A 21,566-nucleotide genomic window follows, 5' to 3' on the forward strand; every position below is an offset into this window, starting at 1 on the left:
ACTCACAGCTTTGTAAAATAGAAATACTAAATTCTGCCTAGAAACTTGGTTGACATTTTTCCTATTTCTCTGTCTTTTGGTAATTAGATCCTCAACATTACTGTAGTATGTCCGTGCTTTGAAGCCAAGTTACTGCTTCACATGTTGTCTGAAACATGTTTAGGACATTTCTGGCAAAGGCTTTGTAGCGGTGAGCAGTGGTTTGCGGTGTGGTTCCATGTCTGGTTTTCATGTCCACTTTCTCTTGCGGGGGTGGTTTTGATTTTTCCAGTGGCAGTGGACGAGGCCGCTTCTCCCCGATGATAATGAGTTGTTTTTCTATTAGAGTGTAGGATCAGTATTAGAGAGTGGTAACGGTTTACTCCAAATGCGGTCAGACCTGCGCCTTATAAAGCCTCAGCATTACATCCCTGTTTTTGTATTCTAGTCCTCTCGAAATAGATACTAGCATTGCATTAGCCTTCATTACTAATTAAAGACCCAGAGCCATCAAAACACTCTTAATACGCTAACCCAATCATTCCTGGGATCATTCTCGTAAACTTCCCCCTACAATAGCAGCACTTCCTACATTAGATATGGGGCCCAAAACTGCTCACAATATTAGGAAAATCAATGGAGAGGGAGGAGGGGAGAACAAAGGAGAGCCTGGCGTGGGACACTTTGTAACTTTGTCACTGCTCTTTATGTGGCAACTATTTGCATACCTTGGGTATGCAAAGCAAAAAATGTCACTGTGATTTGTCACATTTAACCATAAAGTATTCATTCATTCATTCATTCATTCATTCATTCATTCATTCATTCATTCATTCATTCATTCATTCATTCATTCATTATACGTCGGAGCAGTAACATTGAAGGTAGACACAAAATGCTGGAGTAACTCAGGAGTAACCCAGGAGTAATTACATTGTCCAGGCTGGTCTGAAGTTTCTCCACAGTTGTGATCCTTCATCATTCTGCAATAATTGCTTGGCCTGATCCCAAGAAATTAAAGCATCAATGGATATATTATTAACTCTTTTCTTAAACTCCTGCTGTTGACAATGCCAACCAGGTCAATGGAAATATCTTTTACAAGTTTCTGTGTGTCAATTTAAAATGTCTTGCCATTCATTATTGTGTTAATCAATCAATTAATTAATTACATAACTAATAGCCCTTGGAGCATTAACTTATGTATTTCTATTTCAACCGACAGTAAAAACACCTTGAACATAAAGTACCCATCTTAAATTTACCTTCTCTTTAGACATTTCTTCCTCTTCACATGGGACAATGTTGCTTTTTGCAGGCTACGTTTAGCATCAATTGTTTAGCAACACAAAATGCTAGAGTAACTCAGCAGGACAGGCAGCATCTCTAGAGAGAAGGAATGGGTGACTTTTCGGGTCGAGACCCTTCTTCAGACGCTGCCTGACCCGCTGAGTTTCTCCAGCATTGTGTGTCTATGTTCGGTGTTAACCAGCATCTGCAGTTCCTTCCTACACAATTATTTCTCACTATATTGCTCCTTTACCCACTTCTACCGTGTGGAGTGAAATGACTGAGGTTCAAGAGTCAAGAGTCAAGAGCATTTTATTGTCAAATGTCCCAGATAAAACAATGAAATTCTTACTTGCAGCAGCACAATAGAATATGTAAACATGGTACACTGTTATTATTAAAATAAATGAGAAAATAAAAAATCACTGTGTATACACACACACACACACACACACACACACACACACACACACACACACACACACACACACACACACTCACACACACACACACACGCACACACACACACACGCACATACACACACTCACACACACACACACTCACACACACACACACACACACACACACACACACACACACACACACACACGCACGCACGCACACACACACACACACACACACACACACACACACACACACACACACACTCACACACACACACACACACACACACGCACATACGTACACATAAAAACAAACAATAATAGTGCAATAATAACAATAATAGTCTAGGTAATTCAGAGCTTATTTGAGGTTGTAGTGTTTAATAGCCTAATGGCTGTAGGGAAGAAGCTGTTCCTGGACGTTACAGTTTTCAGGCTCCTGTAACTTCTTCCGATGGCAGGGGTGAAATGAGTGTGTGGGCAGGGTGGTGTGGGTCTCTAACTTTGCTGGCTGCCTTTTTGAGGCAGCGATTCCAGTAAATCTCTTCAATGGTGGAGAACAATGCTTGAAGAAGTGCAGACAGGATGACTGTTGCATGTTTGGTCCTTTGAGTGGCGCTCACCAACCAGAGCACAGAATCAGTGAATTCTCCTCACAGTCGAGGCTTAATGCAGCCTGACACGCCATCTTTATCCCTACCACCAGGTGGAGACTGTTATTCAAAGATGTGAAATGAAAAACAGCAATCATATCTTTCAAGCACTATCCAAGTCACCATCACAATACCTATCCTGGCCCATTGACAGTACAGGAATACCACAGACAGACATGTCACAGCAGCTTATACTTATGCAAAGAGGTCCTTCTACAGTTGTACCGGGCCCTGGTGAGACCGCACCTGGAGTACTGTGTGCAGTTTTGGTCTCCAAATTTGAGGAAGGATATTCTTGCTATGGAGGGCGTGCAGCGTAGGTTCACTAGGTTAATTCCCGGAATGGCGGGACTGTCGTATGTTGAAAGGCTGGAGCGATTGGGCTTGTATACACTGGAATTTAGAAGGATGAGGGGGGATCTTATTGAAACATATAAGACAATTAGGGGATTGGACACATTAGAGGCAGGAAACATGTTCCCAATGTTGGGGGAGTCCAGAACAAGGGGCCACAGTTTAAGAATAAGGGGTAGGCCATTTAGAACGGAGATGAGGAAGAACTTTTTCAGTCAGAGAGTGGTGAAGGTGTGGAATTCTCTGCCTCAGAAGGCAGTGGAGGCCAGTTCGTTGGATGCTTTCAAGAGAGAGCTGGATAGAGCTCTTAAGGATAGCAGAGTGAGGGGGTATGGGGAGAAGGCAGGAACGGGGTACTGATTGAGAGTGATCAGCCATGATCGCATTGAATGGCGGTGCTGGCTCGAAGGGCTGAATGGCCTACTCCTGCACCTATTGTCTATTGTCTATTGTCTATTATGCAACTGAATGAGCAAATGTCCCAAGACCCAGGACATAATGAAGTTGTAAGGCCAAATAACAAAAAGACTGGTTAAAGTGCCATGTTTAAATGCCTTACAGGATATAATTAGGGATGGTAATAGAGAGGTTTATTAAGGGAATTCCAGAAAGCAAGGTCTGCTTAGTTTAGTTTAGTTTAGAGATACAGTGCGGATGCAGACCCTTCGGCCCACCGAGTCCACGCCGACCAGCGATCCCCACACATTAACACTGCCCTACACACACTAGGGACAATTTTACATTTATACCAAGCCAGTTAACCTACAAACCTGTACGTCTGTGCAGTGTGGGAGGAAACCGAATATCTCGGAGAAAACCCACGCAGGTCACGGGAAGAAAGTACAAACTCCGTACAGACAAGCACCCATAGTCAGGATTGAACTCGGGTCTCTGGTGCTGTAAGGCAGCAACTCTACTGCTGCGCCACCGTACCGACCCTGCGATCAATGTCAGGACAAATATATTGCGAGATTTCATGAGGGGTGCACACACAAACTGCAATCTCATCCGTTAATACTTTCTATCTACAGTCAACTACTCAATAAGTAATTGAATGCAAATAGGAAATATTAAAAGATGAATTATCTGTAATCGATATTGGACCAACAAACTTTCCCTTCACAATGGAATAATGAACTTTGCAATGAAGGATTTTAGAAGCTTGAAAGGCCAATGTTTCTGAACAGTGACATCTGGGGACCTGTGGAGTAGCTTCAAGTCAAGTCAAGTCAAGTCAAGTCAAGTCAAGTCAAGTCAAATTTATTTGTCACATACACATACTCGATGTGCAGTGAAATGAAAGTGGCAATGCCTGCGGGTTGTGCACAAAAAGAATTACAGTTACAGCATATAAATAAAGTTAATAAGTTACTAAACATAGCACAAAAAGTGTCGACAAAAATTTAGTCTCTGGGGTTATCAAAGTTGACAGTCCTGATGGCCTGTGGGAAGAAGCTCCGTCTCACCCTCTCCGTTTTCACAGCGTGACAGCGGAGTCGTTTGCTTGATCGTAGCATCTGGAACAGTCCGTTACTGGGGTGGCAGGGGTCCCTCATGATCTTGCTTGCTCTGGATCTGCACCTCCTGATGTATAGGTCCTGCAGGGGGACGAGTGTAGTTCCCATGGTGCGTTCTGCCGAACGCACTACTCTCTGCAGGGCCATCCTGTCCTGGGCAGAGCTGTTCCCAAACCAGACTGTAATGTTGCCGGACAGGATGCTCTCTACAGCCCCAGAGTAGAAGCAATGAAGGATCCTCAGCGACACTCTGAATTTCCTCAGTTGTCTAAGGTGGTAAAGGCGCTGCTTTGCCTTACCCACCAGTGCGGCAATGTGCGTTGCCCACGTCAGATTCTCTGCGATGCGGACTCCCAAGTATTTGAAACTGCTCACCCTATCCACAATAGACCCATTTATCTCGAGTGGCGTGTATGTCCTTGGATGTTTAGCCCTTCTGAAGTCCACAATCAGCTCCTTTGTTTTAGTGACATTCAAGAGGAGGCTTGACATTCCAGCAGGTTATTGAGGAGGCCCCATCCCCGAAAAGGTTTTTACAAATATTAATGTCCAGCAAAATACTGCCATCTGATATACAGATTGTAAAAGCTGTAGGAGGAGTTTTAATAGATTTGGACAATCAGTTATGTTTTAAAACGATTTAAATTAATTAAAATATATTAAGAAAAGGACAGAGCGAAGAAACAACAAGGCTAACCTGTAAACACCTAAACACTTCTGCTTTGCTTCCTTAATTCGATTCCTGGTGAAATCAATGTGAACAGAGACACAAAATGCTGGAGTAACTCAGCAAGACAGTTCTTTCTATCCAGAGATGCCGCCTCCCCTATTGAGTTAATCCAGCATTTTGTTTCTATCTTCGGTGTAAACCATCATCTGCAGCATCTACAGAAATCAATGCGATGTCAGGACTAACCAGCTACAGGGACCTGAGAAACAAGTTCTCACCAGTTCTCACTTCCAACTTTCTCCCTCCTACTCCAATCAGACCAAGGAAAGGCTGCCGAACCACAGCATTTTATGTTTTGCTCAAGATTCCAGCATCTGCAGTTTTTCTTGTCTCTGAGGAAAAAATCCTGTTTAATGCTTGCGAATCCCAGGAGGATGGGGCTCCACAGCCATGGGGAGCTCAGTGGCAGAAGGAGATGACTCGGACCATCTCTCTTGGACCATCTCTGACACTTCCCTCCCCTTTCCTGATCTCATTTCCTGTAGTAAAGGCCACGTCTAAACTAACAGGGCGGGGGATGGAACCCAATGCAAGGAGACAGAGGGCCATAAAAGGAGGACAGAAGCAAAAGGTAGAAGGGAGATAAGAAAAACTAACCTGAACGCTTTGTGCCTTAATGCGAGGAGCATTCGTAATAAGGTGAATGAATTGAATGCGCAGTTAGTAGTTAAGGGATATGATATAGTTGGAAATACGGAGACATGGCTCCAGGGTGACCAAGGCTGGGAGCTAAATATGCAGGGGTATACGATATTCAGGAAGGATAGACAGAAAGGAAGAGGAGGTGGGGTGGCATTGCTGGTTTTTTTTAATTTTTATTAATTTTATTTAAATTTTAACAAAACAAATACATGTATGAACTCATAGTACGCGATGGTACCTACATTATAAATTCGATTATACATTTTAAATTCGATTATACCTGTATTGTTCTGTATTATCTCCCCACCCACAACCCCCCTCCCCCCCACCCCCCAGTTAGAAAAAAGAAGAAAAAGGAGAAGAAGAAAGATAAAGAAATAAAAATAAAAAAGGAAAGAAAGAAAGAAAGAAGAAAGAAGGGAACCTGGAGACAAGAAGGAAACACTTCCGGCTAATTTCTTATTAAATTCTTTTTAAGGGTATCAAAACAATCCTAAAATTAAATATTTCCAATTCTTAATCCTAGTTTTAAAGTGAATGGGTTCCAAAGTTTCAAAAAGAAATCATATTTATTTCTCAGATTATAAGTAGCTTTTTCTAATGGGATACAACTACGCATTTCTGCATACCATCTTGCAATTCTTATTTCATTGTGATCTTTCCAAGTGACCGCCACACATTTTTTTGCTATTGCTATTGCTATTTTGAGACATCTTTCCTGATATTTATCTAAAATTAATCTTGGTAATATTCCTTTAGTATCTCCCAATAAAAACAACCTTGAATCCAGTGGTATGGTCTTATTCATCAATTGTTCCAAAAAGTTTTTTAGGTCTTTCCAAAAAGGAGTTACCTTAGGACATGCCCATGTGGAGTGTAAAAAAGTACTCACATCCTGGTTGCATCTAAAACAAATTTCAGGTAAATTTGGATTTAAATTGTTTAATTTTTTCGGAGTTAAATATAGTTGATGTAAAAAATTGTATTGTACTAAACTATATCTCACATTAATAGTATTTTTCATACTTTCTAAACACAAAGGATGACAGAAGCAAAATATATAGTTGGAAATACGGAGACATGGCTCCAGGGTGACCAAGGCTGGGAGCTAAACATGCAGGGGTATTCGATATTCAGGAAGGATAGACAGAAAGGAAGAGGAGGTGGGGTGGCATTGCTGGTTAAAGAGGAGATTAATGCAATAGCAAGGAGAGACATTAGCTTGAATGCTGTAGAATCGGTATGGGTAGAACTGCGAAAGAGCCAAGTGCAGAAAACGCTTGTTGGAGTGGTATACAGACCACCAAACAGCAGTAGGGAGGATGGGGATAGCATCAAGCAGGAAATTAGGGATGCGTGTAGCAAAAGTACAGCAGTTATCATGGGTGACTTTAATCTACGTATAGATTGGACCAACCAACTCGGTAACAGTGCTGAGGAGGAGGATTTCCTGGAATGTATATGGGATGGGTTTTTAAACCAATATGTAGAGGAACTGACTAGAGGGCAGGCCATCCTAGACTGGATATTGTGTAATGAGGAAGGATTGGTAAGCGATCTTGTTGTGCAAGGCCCCTTGGGCAACAGTGACCATTATATGGTAGAATTCTGCATTAGGATGGAGAGTGACACGGTTAATTCAGAGACTAGGGTCCTGAACTTGAATAAAGGAGACTTTGAAGGTATGAGACGGGAATTGGCTAGGATAGACTGGCAAATTATACTTAAAGGGTTGACAGTGGAGATGCAATGGTGAAGATTTAAAGACCGCATGGATGAACTCCAGAAATTGTTCATCCCTGTCTGGCGAAAAGATAAAACTGGGAAGGCGACTCAACTGTGGCTGACGAGGGAAGTCAAGGACAGTGTTAAAGCCAAGGAAGAGGCATATAAATTGGCCAGAAGAAGCGGCAAACCAGAGGACTGGGAGAAATTTAGAACTCAACAGAGGAGGACAAAGGGGTTAATTAAGAGGGGGAAAAAAGAGCATGAAAGAAAGCTTGTGGGAAATATAAAAACTGACTGTAAAAGTTTCTTTAGGTATGTGAAAAGGAAAAGTTTAGTGAAGACGAATGTAGGTCCCTTACAGTCAGAGACAGGTGAATTTATAATGGGAAAGAAGGAAAAATCCCCGGGATGGCGGGACTATCATATGAGGAAAGATTGGAAAAACTGGCCTTGTATTCACTGGAATTTAGAAGGATGAGAGGGGATCTTATAGAAACATATAAAATTATAAAAGGACTGGACAAATGTTCCCAATGTTGGGGGAGTCCAGAACCAGGGGCCACAGTTTAAGAATAAAGGGGAGGCCATTTAAAACTTAGATGAGAAAAAACTTTTTCACCCGGAGGGTTGTGAATTTGTGGAATTCTCTGCCTCAGAAGGCAGTAGAGACCATTCACTGGATGAATTTAAAAGAGAGTTAGATAGAGCTCTAGGGGCTAGCGGAATCAAGGGATACGGGGAGAAGGCAGGCATGGGTTACTGATTGTGGTGATCAGCCATGATCACAATGAAAAGCGGTGCTGGCTTGAAGGGCCAAATTGCCTCCTCCTGCACCTATTTTCTATGTTTCTATGAAATAGATTTGATTAAATTAGATTAGTTTATTGTCATATGCACCAGGATACAATAAAATGCCTTGTCCACATGAAGTTTACAGTAAACAGTATACATACTGTAATGAAAAATATAACAATATACACGATGAGTGATGTACTTTCTTTGTAAGTGGCATCACAGGTAGATAGATTGGTTAAGAAGGTTTTCAGCACTTGGCCTTCATCAGTCAGAGTAGTTGTCAGAGCAGATAGAGTAGGTATAGATGTTGGGATGTGTTGCACTCATGGAGTCACTGTACAAAATAGCAGAATAGTACAGTAACATAATAACCTAATGAGACAGAGTGAAGAGTAAATGGCGGCACGGTGGTGCAGCGGTAAAGTTGCTGCCTTACGGTGCCAGATACCCGGGTTCGATCCTATGAGTGCTTGTCTCTACGGGATTTTTCCGTTTTCCCCTTGACCTGCGTGGCTTTTCTCCAGGAGCTTGTTTCCTCCCGCACTCCAAAGACATACAGGTTTGTAGGCTAATTGGCTTGGTGTAATTGTAAATTGTCCCCAGTGTGTTTAAGATAGTGTTAGTGTACAGGAATTGCTGGTCGGCGCGGACTTGGTGGGCCGAAGGGCCTGTTTCCGTGCTGTATCTCTAATCTAAACTAAAAAATCTTATTTAGATTGAGATACAGCGCGGAAACATTGCAGATCCAGGCATCTCTGGAGAGAAGGAATGGGTGACGTTTCGGGTCGAGACCCTTCTTCAGACTGAGAGTACTATACATGAGTACAATGAAGCCACGCACAAGTGCAACAGGTAGTGCAAAGAGAAAAATACCAGTGGGTGGAATATACACTGATGAGCCAAAACATTATGACCTGACGAGCCAAAACATTATGACCACCTGCCTAATATGCTGTTGGTCCTCCATGTGCAGCTCCATACACAGCAGGGTGCGATGCACTGTGTATTGTGACACATTCCTCCCCTGACCACCATTAAAATTTTCTGTGACTTGTGACCTTCTGTAGGTTTGCACCAGATGGGATAGCCTTCGTTGCCCTCACGCATCGATGAGCCTTGGGCGCCCGACACCCTGTCACCGGTTTGTGGTTTGTCCCTCCTCGGACCACTGTCGGTAGGTACTCACCACTGCTGACCGGGAGCACCCCACAAGCCTTGCCGTTTCAGAGATGCTCTGACCCAGTCGTCTGGCCATAACAAGTTGGCCCTTGTCAAAGTCGCTCAGGTCTTTACTCCTGCCCATTTCTCCTACATCCAACATGTCAACTTCAAGAACTGACTGTTCACTGGCTGCCTAATATATCCCACCCCTTGACAGGTGCCATTGTAACAAGATAATCAATGTTATTCACTTCGCCTGTCAGTGGCCATAATGTTTTGGCTGATCCGTGTAGTGTTACAGTGTAATAGGAGTATATTTTCAGAGAAAGTGCAGTTTAAAAAAAGTGCAAGGGTTGGAAGTTGAGATGTGATCAGTCCAGTCAGGTACTGGAATCACCTGAAAGGCCTTTAAGGTGAGCATGGGCGAGTGAGAGAACAGCCCTGCCAAGGAGTGAGAGCGCAGAGGCTGCTTTAATGATGACCATCTCATGGTCGTTGAACCGTAACTATGGCAACATGAGCAGTAGACTGAAACATGGCCTTAATGGAATTGAGAAGAAAATCCTGAGGCAGCACCATCTGTGTTTCTATCATGAGATTGTCTTTACTTTAGGTAGCTAGGCTTTGCCTCAAGCAACAAAGCTCTTGTGTTATGATGCACTGCATTTTGGCAGAGGTAGTGAGCACATGGCCTCTACAGCTCTGTGACTTCTCCACAGCACCTCATATCAACAAGGCACACAGCAGAGCTGACGGCCATTAGACAAAATGTGTAGGAAGGAACTGCAGATGCTGGTTTAAAACGAACTGACTCCCCTGACTCTCAGTCTGAAGGTCTCGACCCAAAACATCACCTATTCCTTTTTCTCCAGAGATGCTGTCTGACCCGCTGAGATACTCCAGCTTTTTGTGTCTATCTGATGGATATTAGAAGTTGGGATCAGCAATGGTGAACCAACGGCAATTAGTGCTGTATTACATAGAAACATAGAAAACAGGTGCAGGGGTAGGCCATTCGGCCCTTCGAGCCAGCACTGCCATTCAACATGATCACGGCTGATCAGTATTCAATCTGCCTCAGAGTGGCCTTATTCTGCAGTGAAGTAATGTGCAGAATATTAAGTGGATAAAAGGTGTGTCTGGTTTATTTTGGTTTGCTACACAGATTGTGCACATGTGCACAACTGTTACACGTGATCAGATGAGTGTTGCCACAGCTATTCACATATTTGACTGGAGCAATACTGTCAGTGTTAACAACAACCATTACTACAACTACCCTTTAAAAGAAATTCTGGAGAATAACCATTGTTGTTCATGATAGAGAAGATAAAATGACATCTATTTCTTAAATAAAATTATTGCCTTTTAGTTGTATTAATTCATTGTATCCCTGAGAGGCAATTATTTGAAGAATTGGAGTTTGTACGTTTTCCCCGTGACCTGTTTGGGCTTTCTCCGAGATTTTTTTAAGATTTTTTAGATTTAGAGATGCAGCGCAGAAACAGGCCCTTCGGCCCACCGGGTCCGCGCCGCCCAGCGATCCCCACACATTAACACTATCCTACACACACTAGGGACAATTTTTACATTTGCCCAGTCAATTGACCTACATACCTGTACGTCTTTGGAGTGTGGGAGGAAACCGAAGATCTCGGAGAAAACCCATGCAGGTCACGGGGAGAACGTACAAACTCCGTACAGACGGCGCCCGTAGTCAGGATCGAACCTGAGTCTCCGGCGCTGCATTCGCTATAAGGCAGCAACTCTACCGCTGCGCCACCGAGATCTGCGGTTTCCTCCCACACTTCAAAGACGTACAGGTTTGTAGGTTAATTGGCTTGGTATAATTGTAAATTGCCCCTAGAGTGTGTAGATAGTGTTAGTGTGAGGGGATCACTGGTCAGTGCGAACTCAGTGGGCCAAAGGGCCTCTCGCTACGCTGCATCTCAAAACTAAACTGAACTTCTCACACAAACTTTTATGAAGAACATCAAGATTATGGTTTGAGACAAAGACTCAGTTGTTCAGAGACATAGTCTGCCTTAAACCTCACTGGACCACTCTTGCTTAAAAGACCTGGTGACATGATGTGTAAGAGGTTCATGTATTGTTTCACAATACTACTATTCATGTTATTTTACTAACTTTTCCAGTGCAGACGCAAAAACACATTGTAATACTTTATTGAGTATACATTCAACAAGAACAGCATTCAGAAAGGAGAATAAAACTGGTTTCCACACTAAAACATAGCATTAGAAATGGTGTGATGAATAGCAAACCAAGTACTGTATTTGCATTGAATGGATTGAGATACAACCCCGAAAACAAATCTTCTCCCCACCATCATTGATATTCTTAATTCCCCCCTTTTAAACTCCTACTTTCCACCCATATTATACTTTGCATCCTTAAATGGTGCCTCTGCCAAGTCTATTGCTTTTTTGCTTAAGTCAGGCTGGATTTCCCTGCAAGATTCTTAATGATTAAAACAAGCGGAGTTCACTGTTAAGGTGTATTTTTATTCTTTAATATTATTTAATATTTCTGTGGAATAAATATAATTTGTGGAAATTCTCTGTATTTTGTATCCATGTGTGTTATAAGGTGGGATAGTTTTAGGAACTACCTTTGCTGCTTGTTTTGATTCTGTTCCCAAAATATATTGTGTTGGATAAAGCAGGGTAGAGCTGTTGAACACTACATCGTAGCCATCTGAGCACCTACTCTGCTACTGTGCCATTATCTGGCTATAGATGCCTGAGAATACACTTCACAATGTTTAATATCAGGTCATATTAAGTATAAAAATAACCTGAATCGCTAACTATAACTCTTCTCCAATGTACTGTATACTAAAGGAGGTTTCCTTCTATATACTCCCTGCAATAAAATAGTAAATGCTGGTCTTAACACTAAAGGCAATGGAAGGAAGTTGGACACCATTTTAAATAGGATTGCAGGGAAATCTGACAACTTGCCATTGCATTTGTGTAATTTGGTGTATTGTTAGAGATTGCTGCTCCAACATGGATTATAATTTGGAGACACAAGAGCCTGCAGATGCTGGGATCTAAAGGGAAAACTGACGCTGGAGGATATTAACAGGTCAGGCAGCAGCTGTGGAGGCAAAGAGATGATCAACGTTTATAGAATCTGATAAGAAAGGAAGGTAGTGAGTGGAATGAGGTAAGGGAGAGATGCTGGACAAAGGGGAACCTGTGAGGGGGGGGGGAGGGAGGGGAAGGAGGGGAAGGATGACCAATTGGGTAGAATGTGGGTGAAAGACAGAGAGAACCAGGTGGAGAACAGGAGAGAACCTGGAAAACAGGGGGTTGGAATGGGTTGAAAAGGAAGGCGAATGGAGAGGATCTGGATCGAGCAGGAGGAGGGAGCAAGGGGCAGAGGAGGTGCAGATTACCTGAAATCAGAGGGTTATAATTTTATTTGTCAGTGTTGCTGCCATTCCTGTATACAATGCAAAGACCTGAAGGAAACAACATGCCACTTTTGTCTGAAGATAGACACAAAAAGCTGGAGTAAATCAGCAGGTCAGACAGCATCTCTGGAGAGAAGGAATAGGTGACGTTTCGGGTCGAGACCCTCAGAAACGTCACCTATTCCTTTTCTCCTGAGATGCTGCCTGTCCCGCTGAGTTACTCCAGCTTTTTATGTCTATCTTCGGTTTAAAACAGCATCTGCAGTTCCTTCCTGCCATTTTTGTTTGGGAAAACTTTCCAATAGGTAGAACTTGGTCTTGTGGACCATTGGACGCTTTGAATCTTTTGAAGACTAGATATTCAGACTCGAGATGTCAGTGTCACATATTGGATGCCTTTTGTTAACTGGCGAGATCACACTTTTTATTCTAGCAATAATTAGCAGCATATTTTGTTATATTTTGTTATTTCTATGGAAGATGTGTTTTAAACTTTCCTCCAAGATTACTTCAGAGATCTAGCCCCTGGTTTATCAATGACTCTAATGCCATTAAGAATAACCTTTTGCAATGCCCTTCTTAATCAGCTGATAAGCTCACAATAAGACGATGAAGATTAAGGTTGCCATCTGTAAAGCTTTCACTGTTCTGTGGGAGCATGGGTTGTGTTTGTCCTTCAGAATCTCACAACTGCAAGAAAGGACAAAAAGAGTTAAACCTGTTGTCCACCACTTTAGTATTTAACTGTCGCACAAAATTTTTATTGTCGTCCAATGTGCTATTATTCACATAACAAATAGATACGGGAGCAATTAGCTGATGGTTTGTATAACTACAGCATTCACTGTTGTCACACACCAAACACAGCAACTCGATTTTGTGTGCAGTAAGATTCTATAAACAGCAGTAACATAAATAATCAGAGGATCTGCTCAAGGTTTTTGGCTAGAGGTTAAATATTAGGCAAAACACAGAGAGAACATCCTTTCTATTCTTTGAATTATGTTGTGGGATCACTTCGAGTCGTCGAGTCAGTGGTCTTCATTGTAAGAAGGAACTGCAGATGCTGGTTTAAACCGAAGATAGACACAAAAAGCTGGAGTAACTCAGCGGGTCAGGCAGCATCTCTGGAGAAAAGGAATGGGTGACGGCCTCGACCCGAAATATCACCCATTCTTTCTCTCCAGAGATGCTGCCGATCCCGCTGAGTTACTCCAGCATTCTGTGTCTACCTTCGATCTTACTTGTAAGTCGACCTCACCATACTTGTGCATTTGACAATTAACTGAACCTGACTTGACATGGGATGGAAACAGGCCCTTCAACTCAACTCATCAGGATACTGACCTGAGCTCATCCCACTTGCCTACATTTGGCCCATATCCCTCTAAACCCTTGCTATCCACACACATGTCTATATGTGTTTTAAACACTGCAGTTGTGCCTGGCTCTGGCAGCTTGCTCTGGCAGCTTGTTTTGTACACCCACTGCCCTTATATCCACCTGGTTGTGATTTTTCAAGAATCACTAGAGTTCCAGATGATTGGAGAATTTCAAATATTACTTCACTGTTCAAAAAGGGAGCGAGCCAGAAGAGTTGAAACTATAGGCCGGTTAGCTTGGTAAGATTTTAGAGTCCAGTATAAAAGGTTTCTGAGTACGTAGAAGCACACGATAAAATAGGTCGAAGTTAACATGGTTTTGTGAAAGGGAGATCATGCCTGATGAACCTGTTGGAATTCTTTAAGGAAGTAAATAGCAGGATAGACAAAGTATAGACAAAGGAGAGATGTGGTTTACCTGAATTTTCAGAAGGCCTTTGATAAGGTGCTAAAGATGATGATAGCCCATGCCTTCAAAGAGCAGATACTAGCACGTAGAGCAGGTTGGCTGGATGGCAGAAGGCAGAGAGTGGCAATAAAGGGGGCTTTTTATGGTTGGGTGCCAGTGACTAGCGGAGTTCCACAGGGGTCGGTGCTGGGGCCGCTGCTCCTCACGTTGTATATTAATGATTTGGACGAGGGAATTGAAAGCTTTGTGGCCAAGTTTGCAGATGATACGAAGATAGGTGGAGGGGCAGGTAGTGTGGAGAAAGCAGGGACTCTGCAGAAGGTCTTGGACAGGTTGGGAGAGTGGGCAAAGAAGTGGCAGATGGAATACAGCGTAGCAAAGTGTGGACTCCTGCATTTTGGTAGTAGGACCAAAGATGTAGACTATTTTTCTAAATGGGAATTCAGAAATCAGAAGTGCAAAGGGATTTGGGAGTGCTGGTGCAGGATTCCCAAAAAGTTAATTTGCAAGTCAAATCAGTGGTAAGGAAGGCGAATATTTCAAGGTGGCCAGAATACAAAAACAGGGATGTAAGTAATGCTGAGGCTTTATAAGGCACTCGTCAGACGGCATTTGGAGTACGATGAGCGGTGTTCAGTGCCATATCTGAGGAAGGATGTGCTGGCATTGGAGAGAGTCTAGAAAAGGTTTATGAGAATGATCCCAGGAATGAGTGGGTTAACGTATGATGAGTGTTTGAAGGCATTGGGCCTGCACACGCTGGGGTTCAGAAGAATGAGGAGAAACCTCCTTGAAACTTACCGAATAGTGAATTAGCCTGGATAGAGTGAATGTGGAGAGGATGTTTCCACTAGTGGGAGAATCTAGGACCAGAGGCGATAGCCTCAGAATAAAAGGACGTACCTTTAGAAAGGAGACGAGAAGGAATTTATTTAGTCAGAGGGTGGTGAATTTGTGGAATTCATTGCCCCAGACGGCTGTGGAGGCCAAGTCAATGGATATTTTTAAGGTGGAGATTGACAGATTCTTGATTAGTAAGGGTGTCAGGGGTTATGGGGAGAAGGCAGGAGAATGGGGTTGAGAGGGAAAAAAGATCAGCCATGATTGAATGGCGGAGTAGACTTGATGGGCCAAATGGCCTAATGCTACTCCTAGAAATTATGAACTTATGAATTAATGAAGTTAAGCGAGAAGCAAAGGCATTTATTCGAACATCTGTCTGTAAGACTGAGCAATGCTGTCACTACTCCAAGGTATCAGCTGGGATTTTGTTCATACGTGGGTTTTTTAATATTCCTAACCAAAGACAAAAGTTCCACCAGAAAGCTAAACTTGATGGAACTAAAGAACAACCCTTTGGATTTAAAATGGACCTTCTGTCTCCTGTTCTTCTCATGTATTCCAAATATGATGAGGGTTGGTTTAGAGGAAAAGACGTCACACACCCAATAAACTCATCTGATTCAGGTCATCCTAGATAGACACAAATGCTGGAGTAACTCAGCAGGACAGGCAGCATCTTTGGAAAGAAGGAATGGGTGACGTTTCGGGTCGAGACCCTTTCCCCTGACTAGCCTGAGGAAGGGTCTCGACCCGAAACATCACCCATTCCTGCTCTCCAGAGATGCTGCCTGTCCTGCTGACTTACTCCAGCATTTTGTGTCTATTCACACGTTCACAAGTTATAGCAGTAGAGTTAGGCCATTTGGCCCATTGAGTCCACTCCGCCATTCAATCATGGCTGATCTCTGCCTTCTAATCCCATTTTCCTGCCTTCTCCCCTTAACCCTTGACACCCATTCTAATCAAGAATCTGTCTATCTCTGCCCTAAAAATATCCACTGACTTGGCCTCCACAGCCCTCTGTGGCAATGAGTTCCACAGATTAACTATCTTCGGTGTAAACCAGCATCTGCAGTTCCTTCCTGCACATTCAGGTCAACCTGCTTCTCCCTGGGCCCCTTACACATATTAAAAACGGAAAAATCTGACAAATCTGCCTGAGCAGCTCAGGCAGCATTGAGAAAAGAGATACAGAGTTAGCATTTAAGGTTAAAGACCATTCAGCAGAATCAGCCAAGAAAAAGAGTTTAAAGCTGCAGAGAGGGTGGGGGAGGAATAGATTGGGGAAAGTAATATCTCTGATAGAATGAGGCAGGGTTGCCATAGGGACAAGCTGCAATTGTGATTGTCTGGTTGACAAGTTTTTTGAGGCTCATCAACCTGGTAAGTTAACTCAGTTTCTCCTTCCACAGTTGCTGCCCGACCTGCTTAATGTTTCCAATCTTTTCTGTTTGTATTTCAGGTTTCCAGCAGCTGCATTAAAAAAAATATATCCCTTACACACAATGCCTCCTTAGTACTCCGTCATTAGGGTTGCCAACCGCCCTTGTCCCGTATTAGGCACGGGAGGGGCGCTGTAGGCCCGAACACTGTAGGCCCAGACACTGTATGCCCGGACACTGTATGCCCGGACACTGGATGCCCGGACACTGGATGCCCGGACACTGTAGGCCCGGACACTGTAGGCCCGGACACTGTAGGCCCGGACACTGTAGGCCCGGACACTGTAGGCCCGGACACTGTAGGCCCGGACACTGTATGCCCGGACACTGTAGGCCCGGACACTGTAGCCCGGGGACCGCTGTAAGCCCAGACAGTGTAGGCCTGGAGGCCAGGGCGCCGCCTAACGGAGGTTGCGTAGCAACCCACCTCCAGGCCCAAGTGGCCGCCATTGGTGGAGAGGAAGCACGTGGCCATTGGCTGGGTGAGGTCACAAGGGGCGCGGGGCGGTGATGTCACCCTTTGTCCCTTATTTGGGAGTGAGGAAATTGGCAACCCTATCCGTCATACAGAAATGATTATTACAGAGGGAAAGCTAGGTCTCTCTGGTCAGGATTCTTAAATTGATCCTTACAAAGCACAAACAGGGATGGACAATAAATGTATTACTTGGCACGGATGTCAATGTCTCTGGCCTGCCCACTGGCCCTGGCTACTCCCTCTTGTCCCCACTCCCATCGGGCAAATGGTCCAGAAGTGTGAAAACGCACAGCTCCAGATTCAGGGACAGTTTCTTCCCAGCTGTTATCAGGAAACTGAACCATCCAAACAAAACTTGAGAGCAGTCCTGAGCTACTATCTAACTCATTGGAGATGCTCTGACTATCTTTGATTGGACTGTACTGGCTTTATCTTGCACTAAACATTATTCACATTATTCCCTTTATTGTGCATCTGTACACTGTGAATGGCTTGATTGTAAACATGTATTGTCTTTCCTCTGACTGGTTAGCACACAACAAAAGCTTTTCACTGTACACATCACAATAAGCTAAACTCAAACTCAAAATCGCATCTAGAGAAATTTTTAAATAAACCCAGGACACAAATTACTGATGGAGGAATCGGAACTCTTAAGACCTGTAACCATTTCCCAGTTCAAGACTCCCTATTCTCCATAATAATTTCAACCAAATCCAAACAATTGAAATGGATGGGATAGCTCTTTTGTTATGTACCAAAATATACACAAAGTATTGAAGCTCTTACATTTGTAGAAAAAATTACCTGGACTTGGTCCTTTTGCCGTTTTAATGCTTTCATCTTTTTGTATCGGGCCATTTCTTCCATCTGCAAACCGTGTGTATTTTGCCTAAATAAAACCATTTTTAGTTGAGATGAGTTGTTGCAGGTCTGAGAGTTGTGAAATGATAGCAATTTGTAGCCCAGAAATTAACAGCAGGGAAGGAGGCCAATGACCCATCATGTTCATTTAGAACACAGGAGTCTTTCCTTCTTCACTGTAAACCACTCAGTCAATTTTATATCATCTGCAAATAGCTAAATAATGTTTTCATATTGAAATTCCAGTCTTTGATAACTTCGGACTTATCATCGGCGGAGCCGGCCGTCTTCGGAGGCTGCGGGAGCGGCTGCGACGCGACGCGCCTTGGGCTTGGCCCGATGTGGACCGTCCGGTGCGGCCTGCAACCACAACAACCTGACTGCGGGCGAGGACAGCAGGAGAAGGGAAAGACATTGTGGCCTTCCATCACAGTGAGGAGAGAGAGGACTGGAGGAGACTCACTGTGATGGATGTTTCTTTGATGGATGTTTCTTTTTTGTGTGTTTTTGGGGTTGGGTGGTTTGAGTGCCTATTTAATGCTTTTATTGTTGGACTGTGTTTTTGGGGGTTTTGGGGTGTGTGATTTGAATGCCTATTTAATGCTTTTATTGTTGGACTGTGTTTTGGGGGGTTTTTGGGGTTGGGTAATTTGGGTGCCTGTTTAGTGCTTTTATTGTTGGACTGTGGGTGATTGAATTAACATTTTGTTCAAGATGGCCGCGCCGTTGTGTTTGGCTGCCTGCCACTGTATGTTTCCTTTTTTTTCCTAGTCAGATGTGCAGCACTTTGGTCAACGTGGGTTGTTTTTAAATGTGCTATACAAATAAATTGACTTGACTTGACAACAAAAAGCAAGCAAATCAGCACTGAGCTCTGAGGAATCCCATTGAGCAGCTAAAAGCCAACAGAACACCATCACAAAACCAATTTTAGATTCAACTCATTACTCTCCTTTGCTTTGCATTCCAGAAGATGTTTTTTCCTAATTAGTCTGCCGTGATGACTTTGTCAAGCTGTCCTTGCTGAAATATCTGCAAAGTGCATCAAACACCTTTGTTCAGTCTGCCTGGGCCTACCTGAACTCCCAGCTTCCAAACACTTTAATTCCCCTTCCCATTCCCACTCTGACCTTTCTGTCCTGGGCCTCCTCCATTGTCAGAGTGAGGCTAAATGCAAATTGGAGGAACAGCACCTCATATTTCACTTGGGCAGCTTACAGCACAGCGGTATGAGTAATGATTTCTCTAAATTCAAGTAGCTCTTGCAACCCTCGCTCTCTGTCCCTCCCCCACCCAAGTCATTGTACGAGCTTCAAAGTCATTGAGTCTCATTGTCTGTATTTCGTATTCACCTAGCCCACAGCTAACAATGGCCTGTTTCCTTTCTCATCGTTAATTTTTTGCATATCTTTCATTCATTTGTTCTATATCACTCCATATCACCATCTATATCTCTCATTTCCCTTTCCCCTGACTCTCAGACTGAAGAAAGGTCTCGATCTGAAACGTCTCCTATTCCTTTCCTGCAGACATGCTGTCTGACCCGCTGAGTTACTCCAACTTTTTGTGTCTATCTTCAGTTAACACCACTAACTGCAGTTCCTTCCTACAAATAAAACACCCTCATCAACTCTCCTTGTTATCTCCTTCAAAATCTAAATCCAGTTAGGCAGACATTACCTCTCAGACAAGTCCATGCTGACTGTCGGTAGCCATGTCTCTTTAAACAATGACTTGTAGGATCCTTCAGGTATTTTCCCCAATTATTTCCCCAACCAACTACGACTAGATCTTTAATTCATCAGTCTATTTCTTTCTCACTTTTTAAATAGCAAGATCACAACAGCTATTTTCCTGTCCTTTGGCAACATGATGGTAGTTAAAGAGGATTGTGAAACGATGATCAGAACCTCGTCTCGACCCAAAACATCACCCATTCTTTCCCTCCAGAGACGCTGCCTGTCCCGCTGAATTACTCCAGCATTTTGTGTCTATCTTCGGTGTAAACCAGCGCCTGCCATTCCTTCCTATACATCAGAACTTTCACTATTGCTCACGACATTTTAGCTGTGAAGGTGCTCTAAAAATGACTTACCCGGGCTTCAGTTCTGGAGGCTTTGGTAAAGGCTTGGTAAAGCCAACTTTTCCCACCAGCCAGTAGGTGTCGTCAAACCCCGTGCCCTTTCGGGAAAGGAGAATGAAACTCTCTGTTATATTTTCAGTCCCAATGACTCCAAAGTGAGGGAAACGTACTGGGAGGTAGAGGTGGGAACTTAGTGCGTACCTTCAGATCCGTCTTCTTCCTCGCTTCCACCATATAACCCTCATTCAGACTTAAAAGAATTTTAACGGTCGTATGGTTGACATGAATGCGATAAGCTGTGGGAAAAAAAAGAAAGTCATGCAACAACATTTTTTGAATGCATTGTATTCAGCTGTGGTTTCCTTACACCGAGCATACTTCACCACACCCCTGTCCTTCACACATTCTCTTTGTTGGAACTACATTCAATCACGAGAGGGAAAGCAAGGCCATGTTGGGGTCAAGGACGGGCCACGTGGGTGCCGGAGACGGACGCGCCACCGAGAACAAAGGAGGACCCAGCGTGGAGGAACCGCCGTGTGGGAGAGGGTTGAACAAAGGAGGACATGGCGTGGGATAAATTGTGACTTTGTCGGCACCCTTTATGTGGTGACTGTTTGCATACCTTGGCTGTGCAAAACAAAGAATCTCACTGTGACTCGGCACTTGTGACAATAAAGTATCATCATCATCTTCATCTCTACCCAGTCTCTGAATAACAGTTTGTATGGGAACACAGTGATTACTCCCATTCCCAGCTGATTAAGACAGAATCAATGACAGAATCTTTCGGCTGACAGCAGAAACAAAGTGTATTAGTGTGTGAAGCTCAAGCTTCTTACAGACTCGTCATTTATTCGCTATCCAATGTGTCAAAGATCACTGCATGCAATTAAAACAAGTTCACATCGGGCAATAATTATGCAGCCCAGGCAGCAAGATGGAATCCTCTGATAACCTTCTTTCATCTGCACTTTTCCTCCCTGAAACTTGAAATGTTAATACAAACCTGAATGTCAAAGCAAGTTCTATATCCACCATTCTGGAACAGTCCTAACATATGTTGTAAATCAGCACATGAAACCAGCAATTTCTTGCTCTGTTAATCAGTCATTCAAATGTGGCCACTCACGTTGCCCTGTAGATTCCATTTGTGAGGCTGTTGTGACGGTATCTCCAAAAAGACAATAGCGGGGCATGGTGAGACCAACGACGCCTGCAACTGATGAACCTGCAACAGTGAACATCTGATCATATCTCCAGTAGATGCAATGGAGGTGAAGTTCACATTTTGAAGGTTGTTTCATATAAATGGTCAGGACAATAAACAGGATCTTGAGGATACAATGCCTCATCCGTCTCCCAATGT

The 21,566-nt window shown here is 43.4% G+C and overlaps 1 protein-coding gene across 1 annotated transcript in view; it reads right to left on the reverse strand.

Annotated features, from left to right (window-relative positions):
- Positions 1-13,181: 13,181 nt before the first annotated feature.
- The window catches only part of LOC144600322 (retinal guanylyl cyclase 2-like), a 43,034-nt gene continuing 34,649 nt past the window's right edge, over positions 13,182-21,566 (reverse strand). The window contains exons 15-19 of the mRNA XM_078411889.1: positions 21,330-21,428; positions 20,399-20,493; positions 20,210-20,295; positions 18,058-18,142; positions 13,182-13,386 (exon numbers count right to left, since the gene is read on the reverse strand). Coding sequence (XP_078268015.1) covers positions 13,381-13,386; positions 18,058-18,142; positions 20,210-20,295; positions 20,399-20,493; positions 21,330-21,428 — 371 coding nt within the window. The 3' untranslated portion in view covers positions 13,182-13,380. The remainder of the gene's footprint in view (positions 13,387-18,057; positions 18,143-20,209; positions 20,296-20,398; positions 20,494-21,329; positions 21,429-21,566) is intronic.

Source organism: Rhinoraja longicauda, chromosome 15 (genome assembly GCF_053455715.1).
Source record: "Rhinoraja longicauda isolate Sanriku21f chromosome 15, sRhiLon1.1, whole genome shotgun sequence".
In the NCBI taxonomy this organism is placed as follows: domain Eukaryota; kingdom Metazoa; phylum Chordata; class Chondrichthyes; order Rajiformes; family Arhynchobatidae; genus Rhinoraja; species Rhinoraja longicauda.